We start from the raw sequence: 25236 nt of genomic DNA on the forward strand, positions 1-25236 counted from the left end.
AATATTTTGATATTTTATTTAAAATAATGAAATATTTTATGAACTGTCATACAATATAATTTATATTTACAACATAAAAAAAATGTTTTGTATACCTGTATCTAGCAAAAAGTATAGAAAATATATTCCATTTATCACAATTTAATTACTAGAAAAATATATAATTATATTTATAAACATCACATAAAAAAAAATAATAATAAAAATTTAGGTTCAAACCACAACAAAATAAAGCCTTGATTGTTTATTTATAAAGTCGTGCCAGGTGCATGCACGCCCCTTCATAACATAATTGTGTCGTGCTTCACGACGAAATTATTTGTGTATGATTTTATTTATTTATTTATTTATTTTTAATTAAGCTCAGCCAGAAAACTCTCTCTCATCGATAATCGTCCAACTTGATTATATAATAAAGAGGGTTTGTTACATAGTTATTAGCACTATACTTTAGTTTAATTTTTTTTTCCTATTATTTTCATTATTTTTATTAAATACGATTCATTTACAATCTCCTATTTCTATATTAGTTTTTTTTTTTTTTTTTTAATAAGGCAATAAGAAATATAGAAGTTGCAGTCAATGAAGTAGGGATCATTAAAACACCAAACCAATACATTTATAGAAATTTAAAATTTTTATTTATTTTTTTTTTATCTTAATAATCACCAACAATACCCCAACTTCTTGGGTTCGAAAAGAAGTTGATGGTTGACATATATAGGTAACACAGGCTGCAGATTCGTTGCTAATCCAATTAAATAAATATGGTTCTGAATTGATCAATATATCATATCATATAAATGTAATCAATATACTCCTTCCGTCCCGGAACAAGGGTGGCGTTTGCTTTTTGCACGTACATTTTTAATATTAATATTATAATAGATTGTAGTGAAAATGACGAAAATACTCCTATTAATATTGTAATGACATTTGTGAAATACAGTGTAAGTTGAAAAAATATTTATTATGTCAGATAAGTAGTACACTGAATTAGAAAATGATAACCTTGTTTTGGGACAGAAAAAATGAAACATGACAATCTTTCAATAAGACGGAGGGAGTATATTATATACTATTATAAAGTACTATGATACAACTTATGTAATACTCCCTCCATCCTTATCAATATATCCCAAATGCCATATAACGTATGAATGTCACGGACATCTATAACAATAATTGATAATGGATGGAGAGCCGGTGCCCTTATTAAATCCAAGATCTTAATATAATTATTAGTGATTTTCTTTTACACAAATATCTCACGACGTCAGGAATCAGAACAGTTTAAAAATCAAACAGACAGGAACAGGAATCTCTGTCTCTGTCAGCAATGGAAAGCGACACGGCTCAACACGACAGATACAGATACAGATACAGACACAGAAAACAGCCGTACCAACAGCTAACCTCTGATCTTTGTAGCTGTACGACGTACTTTCACTCATCAATTAATTCGTCAATCATACATCTCTGTCTCTGTCTGGATCTAATCCACAAATCCAATCTTAATTTAATTCAAACCATTGTCTTCGAATCAAAACTCAATTGTAAGATCCCATTCCAACACTTCTTCATGAACTGCTAAATTGGCCGTGATCAGTCCAGATTTTGCTTCATAATCGAATTCAATTTCCTTCATTTCACCATCACTTCCTATTCTTTTAGGCCTCGCCGTCGAATACGCCGCGAACTCGCCGCAGCCGCGAACTCTCATCCCGACTATTCCCTCGGCCTCCGACTCATATTTTAACTGTTTTATCGCACCCCCGGGATTGAACATCTTCACAAGACCTATCGGCGCAAATGCAGCACCGTTTGACAGTTGCTTGACAGGAACCACCGTAAAAACTTCGAATTCCCGAGCTTTAAGTTGAACCATAACCGATGTCTTCGCAGGGAGGTACTCGACTTTACCTGTCGTGGCATCATCGAAAAGATCGAAACTTCAATATTATTTATCGATGTATTGCTTAATTTTGTCGAGAATTAGTGATACTATACAATCGTTACCGCCTCTATAAGAATACACAATGCAATCGCCACGCCACCCGTCGTCATCCGCGACACTGCTGAGGTAATGAACATCGGTTGCCTCGACAGTGCCGGAGATTGTCTCCGGTTGTTCGTCGTGGATCATATTCCTTACAGCCGTTCGACACCACGAAGCGCCTTGACAGTTGAATACCCCGACGACTCCGGTGTAGTCATTCATGTTCCAAATTTTAAGAAGGCTACCACAAAAGTCCTTCCATGTTAACTCCTAGTTCTTGTCATATATATCGATACGATTAGTTAGTTTTTCGCCTTAGTCGATACCTTTTCCCATCGCTCGTAGGATCAGAGAACAAGCAATCGATCGTAGGTCTCCCCGGGAGTTTAGCCCTCAGCGTGGAACCATCCGGAAGCACAAGCTTCTTCAAAACATCGAAATCATGGTTCCCGGGCTTATCGCTGTAATTAAAACCAAAAGAACACAATTATGGAGAGTAAGAAAGGCGAACATTCGCTATCGAAGAACAGAACCTGACGTAGATCGGACAGCCTCCAACAGCGCGAGCAGCCGCGTGATATTCAGCCATAGGATGCAAGCTCTAGGACAACAAGTGATCGAAGTAATAAAACATTCTCAAATGCACATAACGATAATATATCGAGTATGTTTTCGCTATGCTCACATGAAACATATCCCAATCGGGCTGCATAAATTCTCCGAGAAAAATACTATTGTACGCGACTGAAGCTACATGGATCGTGTGCGACGCTGGATCCCTCGGAAAGAAGTCATCGGATGCTCTTACCACACAAGCTTTCTTTCCCCTGCATTATAGAAACGATGAAAAAACATAGTTATTCGAAGCTGAAACCAAAGGTTAGGCGAAAAGATTGATTTTTTCACCTATACAATGCATCTGTGCTGTGACTCATGCACGAAATCATCGCATTGTTCTTGAAGTTTTCGGACACGGATTTCTCAAGCGCTTCGTGATACTTTTTGGCTAACTTCACTCTTCCTCCGAATCCAGCCCCTAAAGTTTCGAGTATGCTTTGATTGTCGACTTTAACTCCATCAATGCCGGATGAAGCTAAGTACAAGTGCAGATCGTGGTAAAAGTCGTCGATTCTGTTGGGATTCACAAGGCCAACCTTGTTGTCGATTATGCTCTTCAAAACAAAACAAACGCCGTTGGACTCAATGCCGGGAGATGGAACCACAGACACTATCTTCGATTCGTATCTGGCCATTTCATCGATGCCGGGATGGACGCCGCCCCAGTATCCTCCAATTGCGTGCCAAATGTAAATATACCTGCAAATGTAACACGACGCGCAGACGTAATAACATCACGACGAAACAAAAACCATTTATAGAACTCAAGTTTCGTAGAAGGCTGTCTACTTGAGACAGAATTTTTCTTTGATCCCGGATACAATCTGTCGAAATCCAGCTCCTGCATCGCAATCGAATTCCCTACCATACTTCCGAAACTTTTTATTCTCTCTGATATCAGTTAATCGATTCGCAAAGCTGGAACACATGTAAAGGCAACATGAGTTTTTGTTGTATGTTGAAGAAGTTTCGATTTTTGCCTGCCTTACTTCGCGCTGTCGCCTATTCTGGCTTCGTTTCCGGTAACATCCATGGAAACTGACTGCCATCCATCGTCGATGATGAGAAACTTCGGCGGAGCTCCACCTTCAACCAAACTGCAAACAGCAACAAAATTCAGCCATGAATTACACCTACATTGAAGGAAAATTCATCGATGATTCGGAAGATCAAATACCATTTCACTCCTTCCTCGACTCCCTCGGCCGAAACGTCCGAATAAAAAGCATCCCAAGTGCACCATCCAAACCAGTTCAACATATCAGGCATCTGAATCAACACAATACAATGCACCATTGAAGGAAACAGAGTGTTCTACACATGGCCATAGCCATGGCCGAAGCTGTAACTGATTACCTGTTTGTGATCACGGTGTTTGAAGGTCTGTAGATGATCTTCAAGGTATCTGCGTAGATAGTTGACTAGAAAAATGGAGAGAAGAGAAGAACGAAGACCTAATTGTTCATGAAATAAAACGATTGAATCATACTTGATTGAATCCCCAATCAGATTGAATGGATCCAACCCTACTGCCACATAAACCAGATGTCTCCCTTCGAATTCTTCCACAGATGGATCGCCTGTAAATTGAGTCGATGATTTAGCTCTGAAATTTCAGAAGAACAATTTGATGGTGCTGAAACTGAAAGAGAGTCGGTACCACTTTCCAAGCAGATCTCGAGTTCATCGTTCGCATTTCCCTGAAGAACAGCCCTAAAATCCCCTTCCAAAAGGGGAAGGAAAACTGTGTAATATACAGTACTGTTTGGATGGTGTCTGCGACTGCAAGGGACCTCCGCCATTAAAAACTGCGTCTCGTAGGGAATGTCCTGCGCGGAGTTCCCCATCCATTGAGTCATCCACCATAGCTTGAATCGGTAGAGACAGAGAATCCTCAGCCCCCTGCGAATTCGAGAGTCGAGACAATACAGAAGGGGGAAAAGCTGTTGAGAAAGAGCTGCTGGTATTTACTTGAGTTTTCCGATCGGGAACACCACGCGGCTGCCCCCTCGATCGGAATGGAAGCCGATGAAAGATCCCTGGTTGCCGTGCTCCGCCGGAGTGAGGAAGACGCGCTCGCTGACATCGGAGAGAATGCAATTTCCGGAAACGAGCAGTGCTCCATGGGCAAGCGATAAGTGTGGTGGTGCTGCACTGACAGCAGCCATTGTAGCCTGGACAGTGGATTGCATTGCAGCAATCAACAAGATGATAATAATAATAATAATAATAATAATAATAATAATTGGGTGACGTGGAATTCTCAACTAAATGTTGAGTGTAATAGACAGTGAATTAAGTGAGTAAATCACATTAGACGTAAGTAAATCATATCTAAAATTATAGATATATATATATATATATAATTTTATTTTTTATTTTTTTTATAACGTTGAAATTAGCGTTTATAATCGGCATGACATGCAAGGCTAGAGAATAGTTACGGCTATAAGTCTATCCAACATATCAGTTCGGACTGCTCTTTACTAACCTTGTTTGATTATAAGAAAAAAATTAAAACGAAAAATTGTAAATAAGTCTTTTTTTTTTTTTTTAAATGATAAACTAATTTATGTGAAAATAAAAAATAAAAAATAAAAAATCATAATATGCACTCCATGCGTGACAAAGCTGAGACTTGAGAATAGTTGCTCATTATTTATATGTTTTAATAAATGTAATTCATAATCAACAATAAAATAAATCTATTCTGCAGTATTACATCCTCATAGCATTCAATCGTTGTAATATACTCACTACATTTGGAATAATTATGCCATTTTATTTTATTTTTTATATCATTTTTATCATATACTAAATTATGCATAATTTATTTATAATAAATAATTTTTATCAATCTATAATTTTATTATTCCTATTTTATTAGTTTATAAGTTAAGAGATTATAGTATAAATGACCAAAATGGATAAAGTAATTAATATAGGTCTTTTTTTTTCTTACAGTTCTCTATAAACATATTTTTTTAAAAAAATTAATATATTACACACACTTATTGTTTTTATATTATTTACACAATTATCTATATTTTACATAAAAAAAAAAATAATTCTTCAAACAATATTAATTTCACCAAGGGTGTGTTTGTTTGGAGGGTTGAATTTTAAATATACTATTCATCCCATTTTTTCTTCCAAAAACATCAAACCACCGCCTATTTTTCATTTTCTATATTATACTAAAATCAATTTTACATTCAAAACTTTACGTCAACACCTATTTATATCACATCATACAACTATTCAGATTCAAAATTTTTATTATTCAAATCCCAACTCAAAATTCAAATCCCAAGCAAACACACCCTAAATAGAATTTAAAAAAAAAAATTGTTAACGTTTTGGTGCATAATTCTACTGAAGGAAATAGTGCTAGTTTACAAGAATCTGAGGAAATTTTAAAAAATAATTGATCTATAAGGACCAAATTAGCCTTAATTTAATAGATATCATAAGTCTTAAATTTGTAAAGTTTATATATAACAATGGGCCTTATTGGGCCTAAGTTAATGGGCAAAAATCAGCCCTACTCATTTTACACAATTCTATTTTACAATTAGCTACAATTTGTTTCAATTTTATATAATATAATTATATGTTTAGGATACCCTATTATTAGAATTTGTTTATTATATGTTTAGTACTCCCTCCGTCTCAAACACTCTGCAATATTTCCTTTTATGTTTGTCCTAAACTCACTGCAACATTTCCAAATTTAGAAATAATTAATAATGTATTTATACATATATTAATATACACTTCACTTTATATGTATCACATCGCTCAAATAAAAAAAAAAAAAATCATTTCTCTCTCCAATCACATCACTTAATATCCAAATTATCTCAAATTACCATACGTAATACTCTCCACCTAAATTTCCATGTCAAACACAAATGTTGCACGGTATTTGGGACGGAGGGAGTATATCATACGCATACAATCAACAATATTTCTACTGTCCTCAAATAATACATTTCTCAATTAATATTGGCTTTGTTTGATTTTTATTTTATTTGAGGTTTTTTGTTATTATTTGATTTAAATTTGAATAATATTTATATTTTGATATAATATTGTATAAGAAAAAAAAAATATTTTATTGAAAAATGATGACTTGTTGACTTTGATTTGATATATTATTATAACTGAGTTGATTTATTTGTGATACTAAATATTGTTTAGATGGAAATTTTATAAATTCTAAAATTTGAAATAAAATAAATAAGTGAATGTTTTATATGATGTTTTATTAGGGGATAAATTATTATTATTATATATATTTTTTCAAAAAATATTATTAATAAATAATATCAAAAATATTGATATAAACATAACCTAATATATATTGAATTTTTATTTAATTTTATATTTGTTAAGCAACAATTATTATGATTAGTTGGCAACTTGCCTCTTTAAAGAAAGTGATTCATACACTTGATTTGCGTTTATCACTCCCTTTTTTCCTAAAAATAAACATAATTTACACAAAAGTAATCATCATGATTTTGTTATACCATATTATAATATTATTGAAAATTTAATTTATTTATTTATTTATTTCTATAATTGATGATAAGTAGAAGAACAACACTTGAATCACGTTTTTATAATAGTAAAATTATTTATCGCATAATCTTAAAGATTAATTATTACGTCATCCCCTTAAGTTTTACTTGATACATTTTTTTATCTTTATTTTCATTCTAAATTTTAAAATATTTAAATTTAAAATTAATAATTTTATTAATTGTTTAGTAATAATACATAAAAAGATTAAAAATAATAATTTCTTTAAATACTAATAATTTTAAATAAATTTTTAACAATTTTAATTTCTCCAATACAGTTTAGAGTTTAGACCAACTCCATCTAAATATTCTATTTTCTCAAGTTTTTACTATAAAATTTTCTCTATATGTTAATTTTTGTTCCAATTTATTCTACTCCCTCCATCCCATAAGTAAATATCCATTTACTTTTTGCAAGTAGTTTTAGAAATATTAGTATTTTATTGGGATATAGTAAAAATTAAGTAGAAATTACTAAAATAACCTTATTAGTATATGCGATATAAAGGTAATGACATTTGTGTAATATATTATAAATTGTAAGGATATTTGTAATGTTAGGTAGATAGTACAATTACTAAAAAATGAAATGAATACTTTGTTACGTAACAGACTAAAATGGAAAAATAGATACTTAGGGTGTGTTTGTTTGGGGGTTTGGATTTTGAGTTGGGATTTGAATAGTAAAAATTTTGAATTTGAATAGTTGTATGATGTGATATAAATAGGTATTGATGTGATGTTTTGAATGTAAAATTAATTTTTAGTATAATATAAAAAATGAAAAATAGGTGTTTGATTTGATATTTTTGGGAGGAAAAAATTGGATTAATAGTAGAATTTTGTTAAAATTCTACAAACGAACACACCCTAAAAAGATTCCATATATATTATTTGCTTTAAACAATAAATTTTATTTATTTATATGTTAACTCCAAAATATATATTTTTTCATGTAATTAAATTATAGCAATTTTGATCATTTTTAAAACAACAACAATAATTTAATTCGATTACATTTCACGTGCAATAATGTGCATAAAATACAAATACAAATAAACTGAAAGTAATGGAGGAATGCTTTATATTTGGAGTAAGATGAAGTAGCTCTTAGTAAAATTTTATAAATAAAACTATATTTATAAAATATTGCAAATAATCAAGATATTTGTCTAGTAAATTATATATTTAATAAATTCTGAATTTTTATTTATATCATTTAAATCATTTAATGCATATTTGCTTATATTATATGGATCTATATATTTAAAATAAAGTAATTATTAGATGTAATGTTTAAAGTAGAGAATTATTAGAATAAAAATTATAGATGAAGTGTTATGTGAGATTGACTTCAATTAATCAAGAGAGTTATATGAAAAAAATTGTAATACTCCCTCCGTTCCGGTGCAAGGTTGTCGTTTACTTTTTGCACATAGATTTTTTAATATTAGTATTATAATGAGTTGTAATAAAAAAGACGAAAATACCCATATTAGTATTGTATAATATAAAAGTAATGGCGTTTGTGTAATATAGTGTAAGTTGGGAGGATATTTATTATATTAGGTAGGTAGTAAAATTACTAAATTAAGAAATAGTTTTATGATGGACAAAAATAGAAAATGTCAACCTTTCAATGGGACGGAGGGAGTATAATATTTATATAATAAAATTAAAATAGAAATGAAAAAGAATATAGCCTAAAGAGCATCACGTCTTATCATACAATTTTTTATTTGTTAGCTTGAAACAATATTTTATTTTTCTTAATTGTTTGGTCCTACTTTATTTATTTGAAGACTAGTGTTTGTTTGTTTGGTTTTTTATTTAAAATTTGGTAATAATAATAATACTCCATAATCTACTTTAATATGTAAATTTTAATAATAAAAAAATATATATATATGGAAATTTACATTTATTTTATTTTTTATTATTTTCAAGAAAATAATATAAAAATTGCAACGAAGCAAATCCTATGCACTTAATTTAAACTCAACTTCAAAAAGAATAAAAAAAAAATAAAATTGAATCATTTTATTTTGTTTATTATATAAATATATATATATATATATATTTTTGTTAGGATCAAGTTGTATAAGCATGTTGGAAATTTAAAATTGGAAGTTAAAATCGTATGGATGTAGACAGACAAATTGGAGATTGGAGTCAAAATAAATAAAGACATGAGAGTGAGAGTGAGGTCTGCAAGTTGGACGATCGTGATGTGCTATAAGTGGAAACCTTCTAGAAACCATCAAACCAATCCAGTGTGCCATATATGTCAGCACACACTAAATTTAATTTAATTTAATTTAAAAATGTAACTCCCCGTTACACTATGGAGTTTTTTTAATATATTTAACATCGATTATTATTGTCCCAGGCGGAATTGGTGTGACAGGATGAATTTTCAAAATAATAATACTCCTTCCGTCTTGAAACTATAGTCTTGGTTGTGTTGGACATGAGATTTAAAGAATATTAATATTGTATTGACAGTGGGTAAAAAGTATAAGTAAAAGACATTTTTGCCCGTATTAGTGTAAAAAACAAATAAGATTATTATTTTGAAACAGATAGAAATAGTAAACAACACTATTGTATTAAGACGGAGAGAGTATAATAAATAAAATAAAATAGACAGTATTTTTTTGACTATATATGAAAGAAATTTTCATTGCATATAAAGCCTTTAATACATAATTGATGATGTATGTATTATTCTACATTTATGAGATATATTTTTACCAATCATATGCGCACAACATACCTATGGATAAGTCAAGATATGTGCATTTGTATGGTTTTTGTATAAAGTTGTGGGTGTCTTTTACCTGTGTTTCAAACACAAATCAATGCTATAATCTTAATGATTTTGAATAAAAATATATTATTTTAATATTATTTAAATTAAAAATTAAATAAAAAAATTAATTTTAAATCAAAATTAAACAAATCATTAAGGTTGTGTTCTTGTGAATTTTAATACAGATTTTTATTATTCAAATTTTTTTTTTCTAAAAAATATAACATCAAATAATAATTATTCTTTTAAATATTATATTATAAATTTATTTTACATTCAAAATATTATATCAATATCTATTTATATTAAATCAAACAACTATTCAAACCCATGAGCAAACACACCCGAAAGTTTTGTTTGGTTTATGTTCAAATCTATTACTTTTATTATTTTGTTTATATGTTTTATTTTAATAAAAATATACTCCCTCCGTTCCATCACAATTGACACTATTTTCATTTTTGTCTGTTCCGTAACAATTAACATCTTTCTTATTTTGATAAAAATTATTGAATCAAAACATATTAACAAATATAAACATAATTAACTACATAACATATAACATCATAAATGACGTAGGACCCATTCAAAATCTCTTTATTTCTATATCTCTCTTAAAAAATATATATTTTTATCTATATTTAAAACTACACATCTTTTATAAAATTAATTTATGTTAATTATAAATAAAAAAAATATTGTTTTATTTACTTGTATTATAGAAAATTTTATTCTCTACAAAATATATTCATATTACATATATAACTATAAATATTATTAATTATATAAAAAATAATATCATAACTAATTAAATATTCTTATCTTAAATACGTGTCCCTAATCAAAAGCTTCTATTTCGGTGGAACGGAGCGAGTATTATTTTATTTTATAAAATATTGTTAAAATAAAAATACAAATACAAATATAAAATAAAGAAAATTAAGTAGAAATAAAAAATAAATTCTTAATCAATCTTAAGATTATAGATTCAAATCTCAAATATTTATGGATTTTGATTGTGTCTACTACACATAGCTGTTTACTACTGACACAATTTGCAAATTATTAAAAGGTTCAGAAGTTTATCCGATACATAGCTTAAAGAAACAACTACTTATTTTAAGATTAGTAAAAATAAAAAATAAAAAAAAAAAGTGAAGATAAGATGGACAATAAATAATACAGCAGGAGATGAGAATGAGATGCTTATCCAATCCATTACGTGTAAATAAAAATAAAAAATAAAAAATAAAAATAAAAATAAAAATGCTTCGTCAGCATACACACAGAATTGACAAATTGTGGGCGCGGGGCCAATACGGTTATTATACAGCTAGCTACTGTACGCACAAAATTTTTATGTCGACTGCCTCTCTGTAACCGTCACTCTCACACTCACACTGTTCGCTCCCAATTTATGTGTATATATATACACATACATATATCTATGAGGAGGACTTGGTACTACTTACCTGAAATTGAACCCATTCCATTCCATTTCATACTTGACCAAATCAAAATTGCTCTGAGATGATGCAAGGAACCCTAACGATTGCAGCCAATCCTTATTTGCCGCTCCGGCAATCTCAGCGCCGGAGACTGTCGGTGCGCGCCGGCGCGGTGTTGGCGGAGGTGGACAGGAGGAGTCTCTACGAGGTGCTCCGGATCGAGAAGGACGCGTCGCCGGGGGAGATCAAGACGGCGTACAGGACGCTGGCGAAACTGTACCATCCGGACGCGGCCTCGCGATTTTTGGAATCGTCGTCGTGTTCGGATGGGCGAGATTTCATCGAGATCCGGAACGCGTACGCGACTCTTTCGGATCCGGACGCCAGAGCGGTGTATGATTTGAAATTGAAGGTTGATTCGAGGCGTGGATGGAGCGGTGTAGGAGCGGAGGCAATCGGAGGTGTCGGTCGCCGGAGATCCTCCACCGGCCGGAGGTGGGAAACGGATCAGTGCTGGTGACGTGGAAAAAGCCAGAATTAATTAATTAATTAATTGTTCTGTATGTAAATGAATTATTGGATCCAACTATAGTGTAGTAGGACTGATTCTTCAATCTATTACTAACAACGTTGTATACGCCATTTTAAAAAAAATAAAAAAATAAAAAAATTCTGCATACGCCGTCTTCATCAATGCTCTCTCAAAGTCACAGATTACTTCTTAGGGGTATATTTGTAAAATAAATATATTTATATCATTTTGTTAATCAAAGTTTAAAATTCAAAATATTTATGAAGAAATTATTTTTATTTCTTAAAAAATATCTCAACAAAAAAATTAATTTAAAAAATAGTGGTATGTAGCCTACTGCATCTCGTAGTCACCGGACGCCAATCAAAGACCCGACAGATAATTGAATCGGGGGTGTGACGTTAACGTCGTAATAATAATTATTAATATTATAATAGTGGTCGTGAAAAGTTGATAGTAACAGTAAGCTTATCCAAAAGGTGGGGTGGGTCATACTCATACAGACGAACATATTCTATCCTATTCCTATTTAACCCCCTCGATCGGTCTCCAACTCTTCTGGATTCGATAAGGCAAATACGCAAAATGGAATTTTCATCATTTGTGCACAAGTTTGAATGCTCATCTGCATATAGAAAGGACCCAGTCCCGATGGGATAGATAGATAGATTGATCGATAGATATGCTAGATAAATAAATAAATATAAATATAAATATAAAAAATAAATTATAGGCCTGTAAATATATTATTAAAATATATCTTTAAAATAATATTTTTTATTGACGATGATTGAATAAGAAATTGAATGTGAACGGACAGAAGAACTGAATCAGAGTGAAAGAGAGAGAAGGTGTGGGACGAGAATTAAATTTTAAAAAAATAGAGTGAAATATAGTTAACAAGAAAGAGATTAAAATATATATATATTATTAGAGTTTAAAATTTAATTTTAAAATTAAATAGAATAATTATGAAGAAAAAAAATATATAAATTATACATATTAAAATTTAATAATAATAATGGATAATAATTTAAAATATGAGTTGTGCACAGCTGCTGACACTGACCCTGTAAATATAAATCAAAACATAGAAATGTCAAAAACGTTCCAACCCATCCATACAAAATTGCATAGTATTTCTCTCAACTTGCCAAAAAATATCCAAAAAATTTGTGCAATTCTTCTAGCCCTATGTAGGAGGCAATGGCATTTCTTTTCCATGTCTCACTATTATTCCCAAGGGTAAGAAGATCATTTGGGGCTCATAAGCATGGAATTGATCACGTGCATGATCAACCGGATATGGGACGCCTCGGCGCTGCTTGTGGCCTGAAGGTTGCGATGGTGACTAAGTATTCGATACACTTGTTCGAATATTGGGTGAACATGCACTACAATGACAGGGTCAGAAGTATTGAGGACGGATAGAACCTCCCTCATCAATGATAGTTTCTGAGGGGTGTCTTTGCCGATATCACAAGCGAGCTGCTGTAGAAGAGATAGTAGCACCCCTTGACTCAAAGGGAGAGGATTCATCGACAGAATCCGGGGCAAGTCAACCTGGGACAGCACAAGAATAGTGTTGGAAACAGGAAGTTGTAGTCGTCGGATCGAATGGCAGCGTAAAGCATTATGAGATTATAAGGCAGACCATACCTGAGAACACAACCATGACACGATTGCAACATCACTTCTTTGCAGGGCAGCAATAAAGGCTTCCTCGAATTTGTGCTCGGCTATCAATCTGGATAGCTCCTTTGTTGGGTCAAGAGGTACCTCGAGCTAAAATAAAGCACACTTACTTTCAGAACAGAGATTAATACGAGCAGCGAGAAGGAACGTGAGTATGTTTAAATCTACAGCCAGGTAGCAGCAGGGCGAACCTTAATCTCATGAAGGCCACCTAAAGGTCCATTGCTCAGTTGATTTATTAATGAATTTGGCTGCGCATTGAGATTTGATGCAGAAGCAGCAAGTGCTAACAAGTTTCTTTGGCCGTCTCGCAATTCACCACTTAAAGTTTGAGCCATTGATGAAGCAGACTTTATGGCGTCCTGACAAGTAAGAAAAGGGGTTGGTGATATCAACTATAGAAAGAACGATGAAATGGCAACTAAACAACGGATTTCAAGGTAATATACAATCGGAGTTTCAAGAAAATCATAGAAGAAAATATATCTGTTTGAAGTTTTAATACCCCAAGTGCAAGGGCCAATGGTGTATGTGATGCCTCGAATTGTTGTTGAGCTGCTGCTGTATGGTTGAGCATTCCTTTCTGAAAGGCAGCGTCAATCTGCTCAAACATGGTTCTGCATGACATCTCAAATGCAGGGATCACGGAAGCTTCTAAGCCAAATTTCAAGGTCTCCTGCATCACAGAAATTTATACCAATCTATTCAGGACCCAGTAGACATGTTGATTTAAAACGAGGGAGGGAGGTGGATACCAATTGATAGATAACAAATGTCAAATGTAAAAGTCTTGAAGATGGATTAAATAACTTAACAACGAGTTCAAGTTACTGCACAGACAAGGCAAATTTATCTTCTAGTTCCAGTGGATGCAAAATACTATTTTAGATTCATTAAGTAAACGTCAATACATTCCACTACAGTCTTATAAGCAGGAACAAGACTTAAATAGGGAAACACCAAAATAAGGGATTAATTTCCAGTGTAAGCACCATGCATTCTTGAGAAAAAACAATAAAAACTGTAGGAAGAAGTGTGTTCATCCAACCTTTTTTGTATATACCCATGATTATACACAATATATAAAATATATACTCTTATCAATTTACAAAAATCAACAATTCAAAACAAACTATCATTTTTTTTTTATATTACCGACGCTATTCCCAATACTTAACATAAAAAATCACATCAATCCAAAAAACACAAAACAAACACACCCAAAATCTTCTATTTGATTTTCTTGCTCCCCCAGCATAGAGCATGTCAGAGCAAGTGTAGAACTTTTAAGCCATCAATCACAGACCGTACCAGAAATTAGTTGTGCATTCAATTCAATTCAATTTACAAATACTCTTAATTTTTATTTTTTAACTCCTTGCGCATATCACCAAAGAAGTTCGTCAATACGTGGATAGTTATCCAATTCCATTTGATATAGCAAAATTCATGTTCCCATTTGATACCTGAAGGGCTTGCTTTCCACAAGTCTGAAATTGAGCTTGGATATGCCTAGCAACAGTGGCTTCGAGTTTGGAGCTGACCGATTTATCCAATTGATTCACAACTTTATCTCCAATCCCTTTCTGGTGACATAAACAGTATAAGCTCAATAATGGATTACACACAACATATTCAAACAAAGATACAAAATGGTAACCTGGAAGGTCTCTGTGATACTGGTGGATATTGCTTTTTCAATAGCTGGAGTTATTATTCGTGCCACTGATTGCCCAAGTGTATTAATTTCTCTCTTGACAATTTTCTCCATTAGAGCCGGTAAATCTTTGTTAAAGAGGTTGTGCACCATGTTTGTAAGTTGCTGCATCTGCTCCAATGCTTCCTTTTCCTGTTTTGCATTCTCTTCTTGAATACGAACCCACAGAGCATCAAAATTGGCTTTGACAGCATTCTCCATGCTCTTTCCCAAGGCAGCCTCAAGTCTTTGGATTTCGTTGGTGACTGGAACAGCAGCCATCATAGCCATCTGCCTCTCCATTTCTTTTTGCGTTATAATAAGCTGCCGAATAATTAAAAAATAAAACCTGAGTCATCAAAATGCCTACCTGAGCAACACCCACAGAAATGACAATACTTGATTCCAAGACATATATATGTGTGCGAGTATCTCAATGGATGCCAAAAAATACGGATGAAACAGTGTCAATTCTAAATTTCTTGGTGTAAAGCACCATAATATTTCACCTGAATCTTTACGCATGATGAAAAACGGTTGACTAGGATATCATACCTTGTTTATAATGTAAGAGATTGGCAATATCCAGAAATAAGAGAAACTTAGATGATCAAATTGATAACAACAAATTACGTAAGAATACTTATGACCATAGAAGCAATACCTTTAAATTAGATGCACAACCAATAAATCTGAATTTTATAGTGTTCAAATAACAGAACTCTTGGAGAATCACCCAAGAAACTTCGCTAATGTCAATAACCAACTCAAAGAAATCATATCATCATTCCAGAATATAGTGAATAAAATCACCTGATTCAGCATGTCTTGCATGGAAAAATTTGGAGAAACTGCAGAATCTACTGGAACATTACTGGAGGATACAATTGGTCGACCATAAGAATTGGTTGGCTTGAAAGCACTAGGTGATGGTGAGGACAGGCCAGATCCTTGAGCACTCTTTCCCTTCTGTTTTTTAACTTCTATATCTCCTCCTGGCTGTGGAATTTCCTTACGTGTTGAGGAATCGGAAGCCTTCTGATTAATATCCTTAGCAAAGTCAAGTACCCTTTCTACTATAGATGAAGGTTGAAATCCTGTTTCCATTCCACTGGTCCTGCTAAACTGCCTAGTCTCCTCCATGACATATGATACAGAAGATGTGCCATGACTTTCTTGAGCCATTTCCATTCCAAGATCAGAAGTTTGAGAGCAGAAGGAATTTTCTTTATTCACTGACATAAAGGTCTGAATATCTCTTTCAGATCCAAAGCCATCAGTTTCATTATATCGTGATTCACCCACAACTTTAACATCGACCTCATCATTGCTTATTCCCACATCTTGGAAAGTTAATTCGCTGTCATTTTGGGGTGTGTTTGCTTGGTTGACTACAGATGATGATCTGCTCATCAATATCTCAGAAGGAGTCACCAAATGTGTAGGATGTTTAAATTGAATTGGGTGATTGAGCGCCATAGAAATATTGTCAGTGGAAAGTAGGTTATCATCATTTCTGGAATCACCATCCAATGAAGTAACATTAGATAAGTTTGTACGAGGAGAAGCCATTTGCCTCTCAACAGAATACTCGGTGATTTTCTGTTCAGAGTAATGGTTATTTACTGAAGGGCCAGAGATGCCTGACAAGCTTCGAAGACCAGAGTGTGTTCTGGACGATCGAGGGCTCAAAGGTGGTGGAGCTGATATATCGCTAATATTTGTAATTCTGGACAGATGATTTGATCTGGTTTCGATAATTGAGGATGCAAGCTCCTGAAGCATTGGTGACTCGGACAAAGAAAGGGTAACAGGATATCTCAATGTAGGGGGATTCTCCACTCCACTTTCCTGTCTGGATACCTTGTGGGCTGAACTAGATATCAATATCTCTGATTGCTGACTGCCAGAAGGCTCAAAACTGCTCGGTCCTTCAGTATCTCGTGAAACACTAGAGTCTGACTTCTCCCGGACCACATTCTCCAAAGGCGATGGCAGACACAGAGATAAGTCTAAGGCATACTGCTGAATAGCCTGTGTCTGGACACAATATACCTGAACTATTTGATCACCATGTGGCAAAAATTCACTTGTTCCCGTAAAACTTAGTATTGGCATCGTGACAGTAAACTCTGCTATATAATCCATGCGGGTTGCGGCTGGGTTTGGACCATATTGCAAGTGCACTGCATATATTGCATTCCTCTGGGCATTAGCCAATAAAAGAAGTCCAGCTTGTGACAAGGCTACTACTTGATTGAAGAAAGCTTCTGCCACATGAGACTCAGAACTTTTCAATTCCAATGTCTGAGTGCAATGCCATGATTCTGCATCACTAGGAAGCAACCAGCCTTCTTCACTTGCTGATACCCATATTTTCATTTCACGATTCAGTGGACCCTGCATGAATCCTTCAAATGATCAGTCCAGTAAAATGAGCATGAAAGTAACTTAGGAGTCAAATTAAATTAAGAGGTCATCAACAAAGAAACTGTACTTTAAACAAAAAGCAATGAATAAAAACATCATGTAAATCTTCTTGTAATGTACCCCAGTGATAAGTATGATATGATCAGGTCGATGGGGTGATGCCACAAAACAGACAGAGCTAACAGCTTGGTTATCATAAGGACGAAGAACAGCAATAGGTGATCTGTTCCGATCCTCCCAAATTTTTATCTGCAATTATAAACAGAGTGAGATTGTATATGAGTAATTTGTAGAATAACAATAAACCACAAAGCCTATCTAGCAAGAAGCATTTGATCATCCATTAAAGAAATATTGAAGGTGTCTTTAACTTCAGAAACTATTCCTACCATGAAGATTTTCTAATGTTTTCAAACAACATTGCCCATTCCAATAACATTCAGTATTGTTTGGCTTAATTGTTATTTTTTTCTCTTAAATATAAAGGTGATCAGTTTTCAACCAAATTCATCTATCTTGCAGCTAGGCAGTTCACCTTTCGTCCAAGACAAATGATAGGCCGTTTTTCCGTCAGTGTCTTCATGAGTATGACAGAGCAAAAGCATCTATATAAGGAAAAAAAATCAATTCTTTCTTTTAATTGCTTCCAGACCAGATCCAAAATGGTCCTTTCTTTCTACGGCGGAATCATGGTTCAATGGTGTGACATCATTCAATTAGTAAATGATGTTCTCTTGTGCATTTAAACTTATTTGCTGTGCATATAACAAGATTTTCATATTTCTAGAGTGAGAAAGAGAACATTATTTAAATTTGACCCTTGATTCTTTCTGATTTATTCACCATAGCCCATAATATATGATCAGTTATTAAAAAAGCGGACATGCTATTAGGATAGGATCCGCTCTTCTACTCTGGGAATCATATAAACTATGATCCTGAAAAATACCAGAAATATAATTTATCAACAAACCATTCCATCCACAGAAGCAGATGCTAGGCGGGTGGTCATCCATTGGCACATAGACAGATCAGTTACATCTCCATCATGGCTGCCAACAAGTTGTATCCCATCAATCAACTTTTCAATTGAACATTTGAGGGGTTCATCTGCTGAGAATTTTACATTTTTTCCAACTTTTGTGGTGTCAATCTTCAAAATATATTTCCCAATTCCGACCACCAGAACTTCCTGTAAGACGAACATATGTACTTGGTAAACCAAGAGTGTGCATGGTTGGGGTGAACCACATATACGAGGAATCCAAAAAACATAAAGGCAAAGATATACTTGTTTATGGCAATGCCAACAAACTTTAGGATGGAGAGGTCCCCCCTCCCCAGTGATTTGAATGGCCATAACAATCCCTCCAGAAATTTGGGGATTGTCTTCTTTATCCAAAACTTCAGTAATCCTCCAAACATAAACCCGACCATCCATACTGACACTGTGTAGGAAAAAAATTAGAACAATAGAAAATATGCAAATTATCAATTGAAAAAGAGCATACCTAGCCAGAAGGTGAACATCCTCAGCAAAGAAAGCCATGTCGGTGACCCTCTGGAAGTAAATACATGATCCAATTAATAAATGAAGGATTTAGATAGCTTATGAAAGCTCACTTTAGTATCCAAAATTTAAAATTCTTGTCAAAGAATTCCAACCACTTTCCCCATCTACCTAGCCTTCAGATGTCATAGGATTAAATGGGAAAAGGTTTGGATGTATGGCAAGTACATATTCGTAAGATACGTACAGGCTTTAATGTGTAGTTATAAAAATCAATGTACGTCAAAACTACACTTTAAAAAAATTCAATCAAGTACAAAGGCCCAGAGTAATTTTGCAATCAGATATTTGTGATGTAAATTCAACTGCACTGCAAAAGCACTCCTACATCACTACAAAATTAAAAGCTCCTATAGTTAGATGTGCAAATAACATTTGCAACTCTGCCGAATATTCATATATGTCGTCGACTAAATTTTACCACAGTTATCACTGGTTCACAGCATGCTATGGCACAAAGAAGCTCCTGGGACCATGATACAAGATGCATAGTGTTTGTAATAAATATTTGGCTCAAGGGTACATGATATATAAAAATACATATAGACTAATAAGAATAGCAAATAAGCATAGAAGTTAGATACAAAGTTACAAACACGGATAACTTTCAACTTATATTATTTTAGTTAACAGAAAAGGTAAAGGGCACTTATGTCAAGTACTTTAATGCAATTAAGTAACACGAAACCCAGGATTGCCAAGGCAATTAAGTTTGCTTGCTTCATATCAGAAAATCTGATTCGCTAGGCTAATCCATGTTCATCTTAGAATGGCGGCGTAAGGGACAAATGGCATTATATAAACAAAAATAGCTTTACTTCAACACGGATGCAAGTAAAACCTCGATCAATAGAATAAAGTAAATGATCATTGTATAAACAAGAATATCTGTTTTCTAAGGCATTTAAATCATTACAATATTACCCTACTCGGATTTGAAGAATACTCAACAATAAAATGAATGAAAGCTGTGCAACCAACCTCCGAAAGACCCTTGAGCAATTCCCTCGATGCAGTGTTTATATTGAGCACCCGAATAGTCCCCAACTTGAGCCCATAACATATATAAGTCTTATTCACAGCAATTTGTCTACCCACCAGAAGTTCGGGATCAGAGCCATATTTTGTAATAGGTGTAACCTCGAGCTGAGGCTGCACCTCACCAGGTAATCTAACATCTATATCATAAACAATATGATCCCCAGTCAGATGACGTCCCTTAGGAAGTTTACTACTTGGCATCCGCATCACAGACTCCAGCGTTGATGATGGAGCACTCAGAAGAGCCATTAAACGAGCACCAGACTTATTAGGGTTTTCAGGAGCAGACAAACGCTGGTGCTGTGAAGAAGCTATTTGCAATTGAGGTTGGACCGGTGGAGTAGGATATGACAGGGACCTCTGAGGGTGCACATTAACCAATTCCGGAGGTGGAGGTGGCGGCGACGGATTGACGAAAGGAGTGTACGGGTGGTGGTAATGGAAGGGAGATGATGTTTGGGGCGGATAGGAGTAGGGACCGCCGGCCCCGCCGGTTGGCGGAGGATAAGAGGAGGCTGAAAGAGGCGGGAACGGCGAAGATACCAAATTAGGGCTAATATTACCGCTCCCAACATTACCTGTGAATCCGAGATGGTTGGGGTTAGACGCCGGCGTGGAGGTCGCCGGTGGTGGCACACTAGAAGGTTTGAATAAATTAACCATATCGAGGGGAGGATCCGGATTCCCAGGCGTCGCCATATCCACCAGCGCTGTCAATTCCCCCAATCAGCGACAATCGGCGCAGAGTCCCCAGGCCCGACAATCAACCGGAGAAGATCTGGCGGCGTTTCCGGCCGATTTCGAGCTTCTTTCCGGCTTGCACTGGCATACGATTCCGACTCCAATCCCGATGCATAGATTAAATGAGAGATTTCAATGAAGATCGGAGATGGAGGCAGCAGCGGGGGAGAGAATGGAACGAGCGAAACAAGACTATGAGGAGACTGAAACCGAAGTCTCAGCAGGCAAGTGAATAAACTATAGGAAGACGATGATGAATGGATCCATGGATTATAATAATATGGAGGCAACGTGAGCATCATGGCGTGTTCTATTGTGTCCATTACATCTTACCTCGCTCCGATTTGCTCTTTAGTCCTTACACTTCCCTCTAATGCCATATTGCACCCCTCATCTGCAAACTAATACAGTACTTACTATAAATCAAAACATCAACAGCTTAAAAGGGCCGAAGTTTTCCATTAATGCCAATATCTAAACTGGACAAAAAGTAGAAATCTTAACTGAGAATATTTTCCAGTACCTTAACGGGATATGAAAACATATACATATACATATATACTTCCCTGCTGATAAAGGCACCTTATCGACGTAATAACGGCACCCTCTCCTTCAATTTCTGCAATCGGAAAGAGCTCATTCGGTAAAGCTCTTCCAAAATGGAAATGTATCCACTCAGCCGCCTCCCCGGCGGAGCTTCACTCATGTATCTCTGGTAGCCATGCTTCAGAGCTTCACGAATAGACTGAGCAGCATCATCATAATTTTTGCTTCCGAATGTTTCCTCCACATGGTTAAGATACTCCCCGAATATCCTCCAGCACTCGTCTGTTTGTTCATTAGATGAATATATGTTATCATAAAGCTGCAGGCTTGGCTGAGGCTGCAACAGGAAGGGAACCGACTCTGGCGGCAGATTGACAGGAGTTTGAATGTTCGGGGACATTGCTGTGGGCTTAGGAGTGGTTATAAGAGAAGGGCAAGGTTTGAACTTGAAGGTTCTGCATTCTCCTAGGCGAAATTGGTCATTGGGTCTCAAGCCTGATCCCCTTTTGTTTTCGTAACCAGGGTAATCTTTAATTCTGAACATGTCTGCGCCAATGAAGGTCAACGAACACTCTGGTGCAAGATCTTCAATCTTCCAATGGCTGAATGGAAGGGTGATCTTGTGATTGATGTGAATCTCGCCATTCGGCCACAGCATTCTGCTTGCATTCATCAAGAATCCCCGGACGAGTTCCCTGTGCTTCCTGCGGACAGAAGAAGACTTCAGAATATGATTCTCAATCAAGCCATGTTCGACATATAAAAATAGCATAAATCAAACACAAACAAGGTATATAACATTGAGCTAGAAAGCACAGAGGGCTACTTGATAAGATCCGGACTGTCTTCCTTGCCCAAAAATCCAGCATGGGGAAAGTTGAAGATGATCCGATGAAATCTTTTCCACCGAAGACAATCAAGATTGCTCATTTTAGTCGCATCCACACCGTGCATCAGGGATGCACCTAAGGCTCCCAACATTGCCAAATTCTCACTTGCATACGGATATTTCCTTAGCAAATCATCTGGTTCAAGGAGAGGATAATAGAAGGCAATGCCCTGATATGGTTAAGCTTGATATAAACACAGAATTATCGGGGAAATGAATTGGAAAAACAACAAATGGTCATCAATCACAAATTTCCACATAACAGGGAGAATCATCAATTGGTAAAAACTCAAAAAGTTTAAAGCCTACTACAGAGAAGGAAAGCAACGAAGAGCATCTGCAGCAGTTACAATGTACTCAACAATACATGTCACAAAATACACACAAGTTCGTTCACAGAGAAAACCTAGAATGATGTGAAATCGCCAGTCAGCCATAGATTCTCCCATTGCAGGACGATCATCCAGTTATAAAAGATATTTTTCCATCCAGTACAAACAAACAAAGCCAAGCAACCGCAACTGCAGCGATAGCATCATAATCTACAACACATGCTACAAAAACATACACATACGAAAGAACTTCTCGATCTCGCACAGAATTTCGGATGACATAAATACGAAAAAGCCAGCGATCAACGAAGAACACTAAAAGAAACAAAATAAACCGAAGGAACACAAGCGGAATCTACGTGATCGATAAATCAAAAACAGAAACACTGAAGAAACAACGCCGTACCGTAAGTATCCAAGGAAGTTGTAACAATGTTGGTGGCGGTTGCGAAGGCTATAGCTAAACAGAGTGAAAATGAAAAATCTCCTTCTCCTACCAACAATATGTCGTGGATCGACGAGTAATGCTTTATCCACCTCTGCTGCCGTCCCCACGGATAAAGTCCGGCCATCGTCGCTTCCATTGATGCAAGTGCAACCTACTGTGTAGACACTCCGTTTTTAATCAATCTCCATTCGCCAATGGCGGAAGTTTTCCAAAACGACGCTTCAATGAAGAAGACTAAGGTCAACTAAAAAAGTCGGGCATTGAAATGACAAAAATACCCTCAATCCGTACAGAGTGTTTCGTGGAAACGGCGAGGATAATTTCGGAAAAGAGCAAGGTCGGAATCCGCTGTGGCGCCATCGAACATACGTACGTGTGAGTAGCCAATAGGGATTTAGCTTAGTTGGGAAGTTTTGAAATGGTACAACTCTTGAATTGTACTGCTACTTCGTAATTAAATCCCAAAATTGTAATTAAATTAAGGAATAATCATTACTTTTTTTTTACTTTATAGTAATATATAAAAAGTTAGTGCGATGTGGACGTCATTTAGCCTTTTTTTTTTTTTTTTTTTTTTCGTTTTTTTAACTATACATTTTATATAGAAATAGTACGCTCTATATAAGTTTAATTTTATTTACGAATAAAACTGTTACTTCAGCCTCAAAATGACTCGTATCGAAATTATATTATTATAGTGAAAAAGATTTACTTTTTATAAATCAAGTTACTTTTTAATCGTACAATACAAGGGAAAAAAAATTACCTCAAAACTTATTTGATTTTCAATGATATTCTTTTTGATATTGTAGTATAAAATATAAAAATATTTTATATTTAAACAAAATTATAATTACTAAAAATAAAATAATACAAATAGCAATTAAATACATAGACAGTATTTATGCGTCATCAGCATCAGCAAAATAATAAGTAATGTAATATGGCAGCAAAGTATTGATCCCATCCATACTCCTTTCAAGTGAAGTAGGGTTTGAGTAAGATCAGTCCTGCATTCTACATATCTAGATACAATATTTATTACTTATTTTTGTCATTTAAATTTATAATTTTTTTTTTATCAAAAATATTTTCAATTTTTAAAACAAAAAAAGAACATTTTCTAATTTTTTATTTTACTATAAAAAATAAAAAATAATAATTATTACTTATTTTTATTAAAATATATACTCAAATATTTGAAAAGAGCCACACCCAAAAATCCATACATTTTATACATATAAATAGCATAGTGTTCACATCATTTATATAATACTCTTATAATAAAAATACAACACAACTCATAAGATATAATATAATAAACGTTAATTCTAACACATGACATACTTTTGTGCAGCACACACGTTATAATTATGAACAAAAACATGTCTTTATACATATAAATTTCTATAATACAAATAAATAAAAATTTAAATATATATATATGTTGGGTATAATAAAATTCATAATCAAATCATACAATATAAATTTTATCAATTAAATTTAATACGCATTTATATTATTTTATTCATTATTCATTAAATTAATACACATCAAAATTCCTCAAACCCCAACCAAATCCAAACATAAAAGAAACAACCAAATTTAAACTCATCCCAAAATTCAAATAAAAACCAAAGTCAAATTCAACTTTTCTCACACTCCCATGAAACACACCCCAAGTTATAATCCAGAAAATAAATAAAGAAATTGGGGGAAAAAATTCTGAAGTGCAGAAGATTCAAGATAATAATTGATTATGATTCTGTGAGAAGTAACAATCCAACATTTGGTTCGGTTTATATTAGTATAACTTTTGGAAATTTTTTGAATTTCGACAGTTATCAAAG

General features: G+C 34.1%; 4 protein-coding genes across 5 annotated transcripts; 1 reads left to right on the forward strand and 3 right to left on the reverse strand.

Annotated features, from left to right (window-relative positions):
• Positions 1-1192: 1192 nt before the first annotated feature.
• Positions 1193-4822, reverse strand: LOC127249501 (probable galactinol--sucrose galactosyltransferase 1). 2 transcript variants are annotated; one of them, XM_051272309.1, is made up of 13 exons: positions 4589-4822; positions 4278-4519; positions 4107-4197; positions 3974-4022; positions 3795-3886; positions 3607-3714; positions 3407-3535; positions 2906-3316; positions 2685-2826; positions 2533-2600; positions 2326-2460; positions 2011-2240; positions 1193-1923 (listed from the first exon to the last, which is right to left on the reverse strand). In XM_051272309.1, the coding sequence occupies exons 1-13, from the start codon at positions 4807-4809 to the stop codon at positions 1544-1546; spliced, it is 2298 nt and encodes a 765-aa protein (XP_051128266.1). In that variant the 5' UTR covers positions 4810-4822; the 3' UTR covers positions 1193-1543. The 2 variants fall into 2 exon arrangements, with proteins under 2 accessions (XP_051128266.1, XP_051128267.1); XM_051272310.1 differs by having other exon boundaries at positions 2020-2240; positions 4589-4821.
• Positions 4823-11420: 6598 nt separating this feature from the next.
• Positions 11421-12160, forward strand: LOC127249502 (chaperone protein dnaJ 11, chloroplastic). Its single transcript, XM_051272311.1, has one exon. The coding sequence runs from the start codon at positions 11549-11551 to the stop codon at positions 11984-11986; it is 438 nt and encodes a 145-aa protein (XP_051128268.1). The 5' UTR covers positions 11421-11548; the 3' UTR covers positions 11987-12160.
• An 846-nt stretch (positions 12161-13006) lies between these two features.
• LOC127249503 (enhancer of mRNA-decapping protein 4-like) lies at positions 13007-21495 on the reverse strand. Its single transcript, XM_051272312.1, has 12 exons — positions 20371-21495; positions 19331-19380; positions 19111-19267; positions 18793-19011; positions 17940-18068; positions 16203-17789; positions 15354-15713; positions 15160-15279; positions 14199-14369; positions 13885-14055; positions 13658-13783; positions 13007-13561 (listed from the first exon to the last, which is right to left on the reverse strand). Exons 1-12 carry the CDS (start codon positions 21127-21129, stop codon positions 13253-13255), a joined length of 4158 nt encoding a protein of 1385 aa, XP_051128269.1. The 5' UTR covers positions 21130-21495; the 3' UTR covers positions 13007-13252.
• A 156-nt stretch (positions 21496-21651) lies between these two features.
• On the reverse strand, positions 21652-23588 carry LOC127249504 (heavy metal-associated isoprenylated plant protein 41-like). Its single transcript, XM_051272313.1, has 3 exons — positions 23345-23588; positions 22544-22742; positions 21652-22421 (listed from the first exon to the last, which is right to left on the reverse strand). Exons 1-3 carry the CDS (start codon positions 23520-23522, stop codon positions 21755-21757), a joined length of 1044 nt encoding a protein of 347 aa, XP_051128270.1. The 5' UTR covers positions 23523-23588; the 3' UTR covers positions 21652-21754.
• Positions 23589-25236: the final 1648 nt, after the last annotated feature.

The sequence above is a fragment of the Andrographis paniculata genome, unplaced genomic scaffold (assembly GCF_009805555.1).
Source record: "Andrographis paniculata isolate CXL003 unplaced genomic scaffold, ASM980555v1 Contig36END, whole genome shotgun sequence".
In the NCBI taxonomy this organism is placed as follows: Eukaryota; Viridiplantae; Streptophyta; class Magnoliopsida; order Lamiales; family Acanthaceae; genus Andrographis; species Andrographis paniculata.

Coding starts and splice junctions, on each gene's coding strand:
- LOC127249501 (XM_051272309.1), bottom strand. CDS start 4,809: ATGCAATCCACTGTCCAGGCTACAATGGCTGCTGTCAGTGCAGCACCA. Junction 3,715..3,794: donor GTCGAGGAAGGAGTGAAATG/GTATTTGATCTT, acceptor TGCTGTTTGCAG/TTTGGTTGAAGGTGGAGCTC. Junction 3,317..3,406: donor AAAGAAAAATTCTGTCTCAA/GTAGACAGCCTT, acceptor TTACATTTGCAG/GTATATTTACATTTGGCACG.
- LOC127249502 (XM_051272311.1), top strand. CDS start 11,549: ATGATGCAAGGAACCCTAACGATTGCAGCCAATCCTTATTTGCCGCTC.
- LOC127249503 (XM_051272312.1), bottom strand. CDS start 21,129: ATGGCGACGCCTGGGAATCCGGATCCTCCCCTCGATATGGTTAATTTA. Junction 19,012..19,110: donor GTTGGCATTGCCATAAACAA/GTATATCTTTGC, acceptor TTCGTCTTACAG/GAAGTTCTGGTGGTCGGAAT. Junction 14,370..15,159: donor GTGGAAAGCAAGCCCTTCAG/GTATCAAATGGG, acceptor TCTGTGATGCAG/GAGACCTTGAAATTTGGCTT.
- LOC127249504 (XM_051272313.1), bottom strand. CDS start 23,522: ATGGAAGCGACGATGGCCGGACTTTATCCGTGGGGACGGCAGCAGAGG. Junction 22,743..23,344: donor AACTTCCTTGGATACTTACG/GTACGGCGTTGT, acceptor TCCTTGAACCAG/ATGATTTGCTAAGGAAATAT. Junction 22,422..22,543: donor GACAGTCCGGATCTTATCAA/GTAGCCCTCTGT, acceptor TTCTGTCCGCAG/GAAGCACAGGGAACTCGTCC.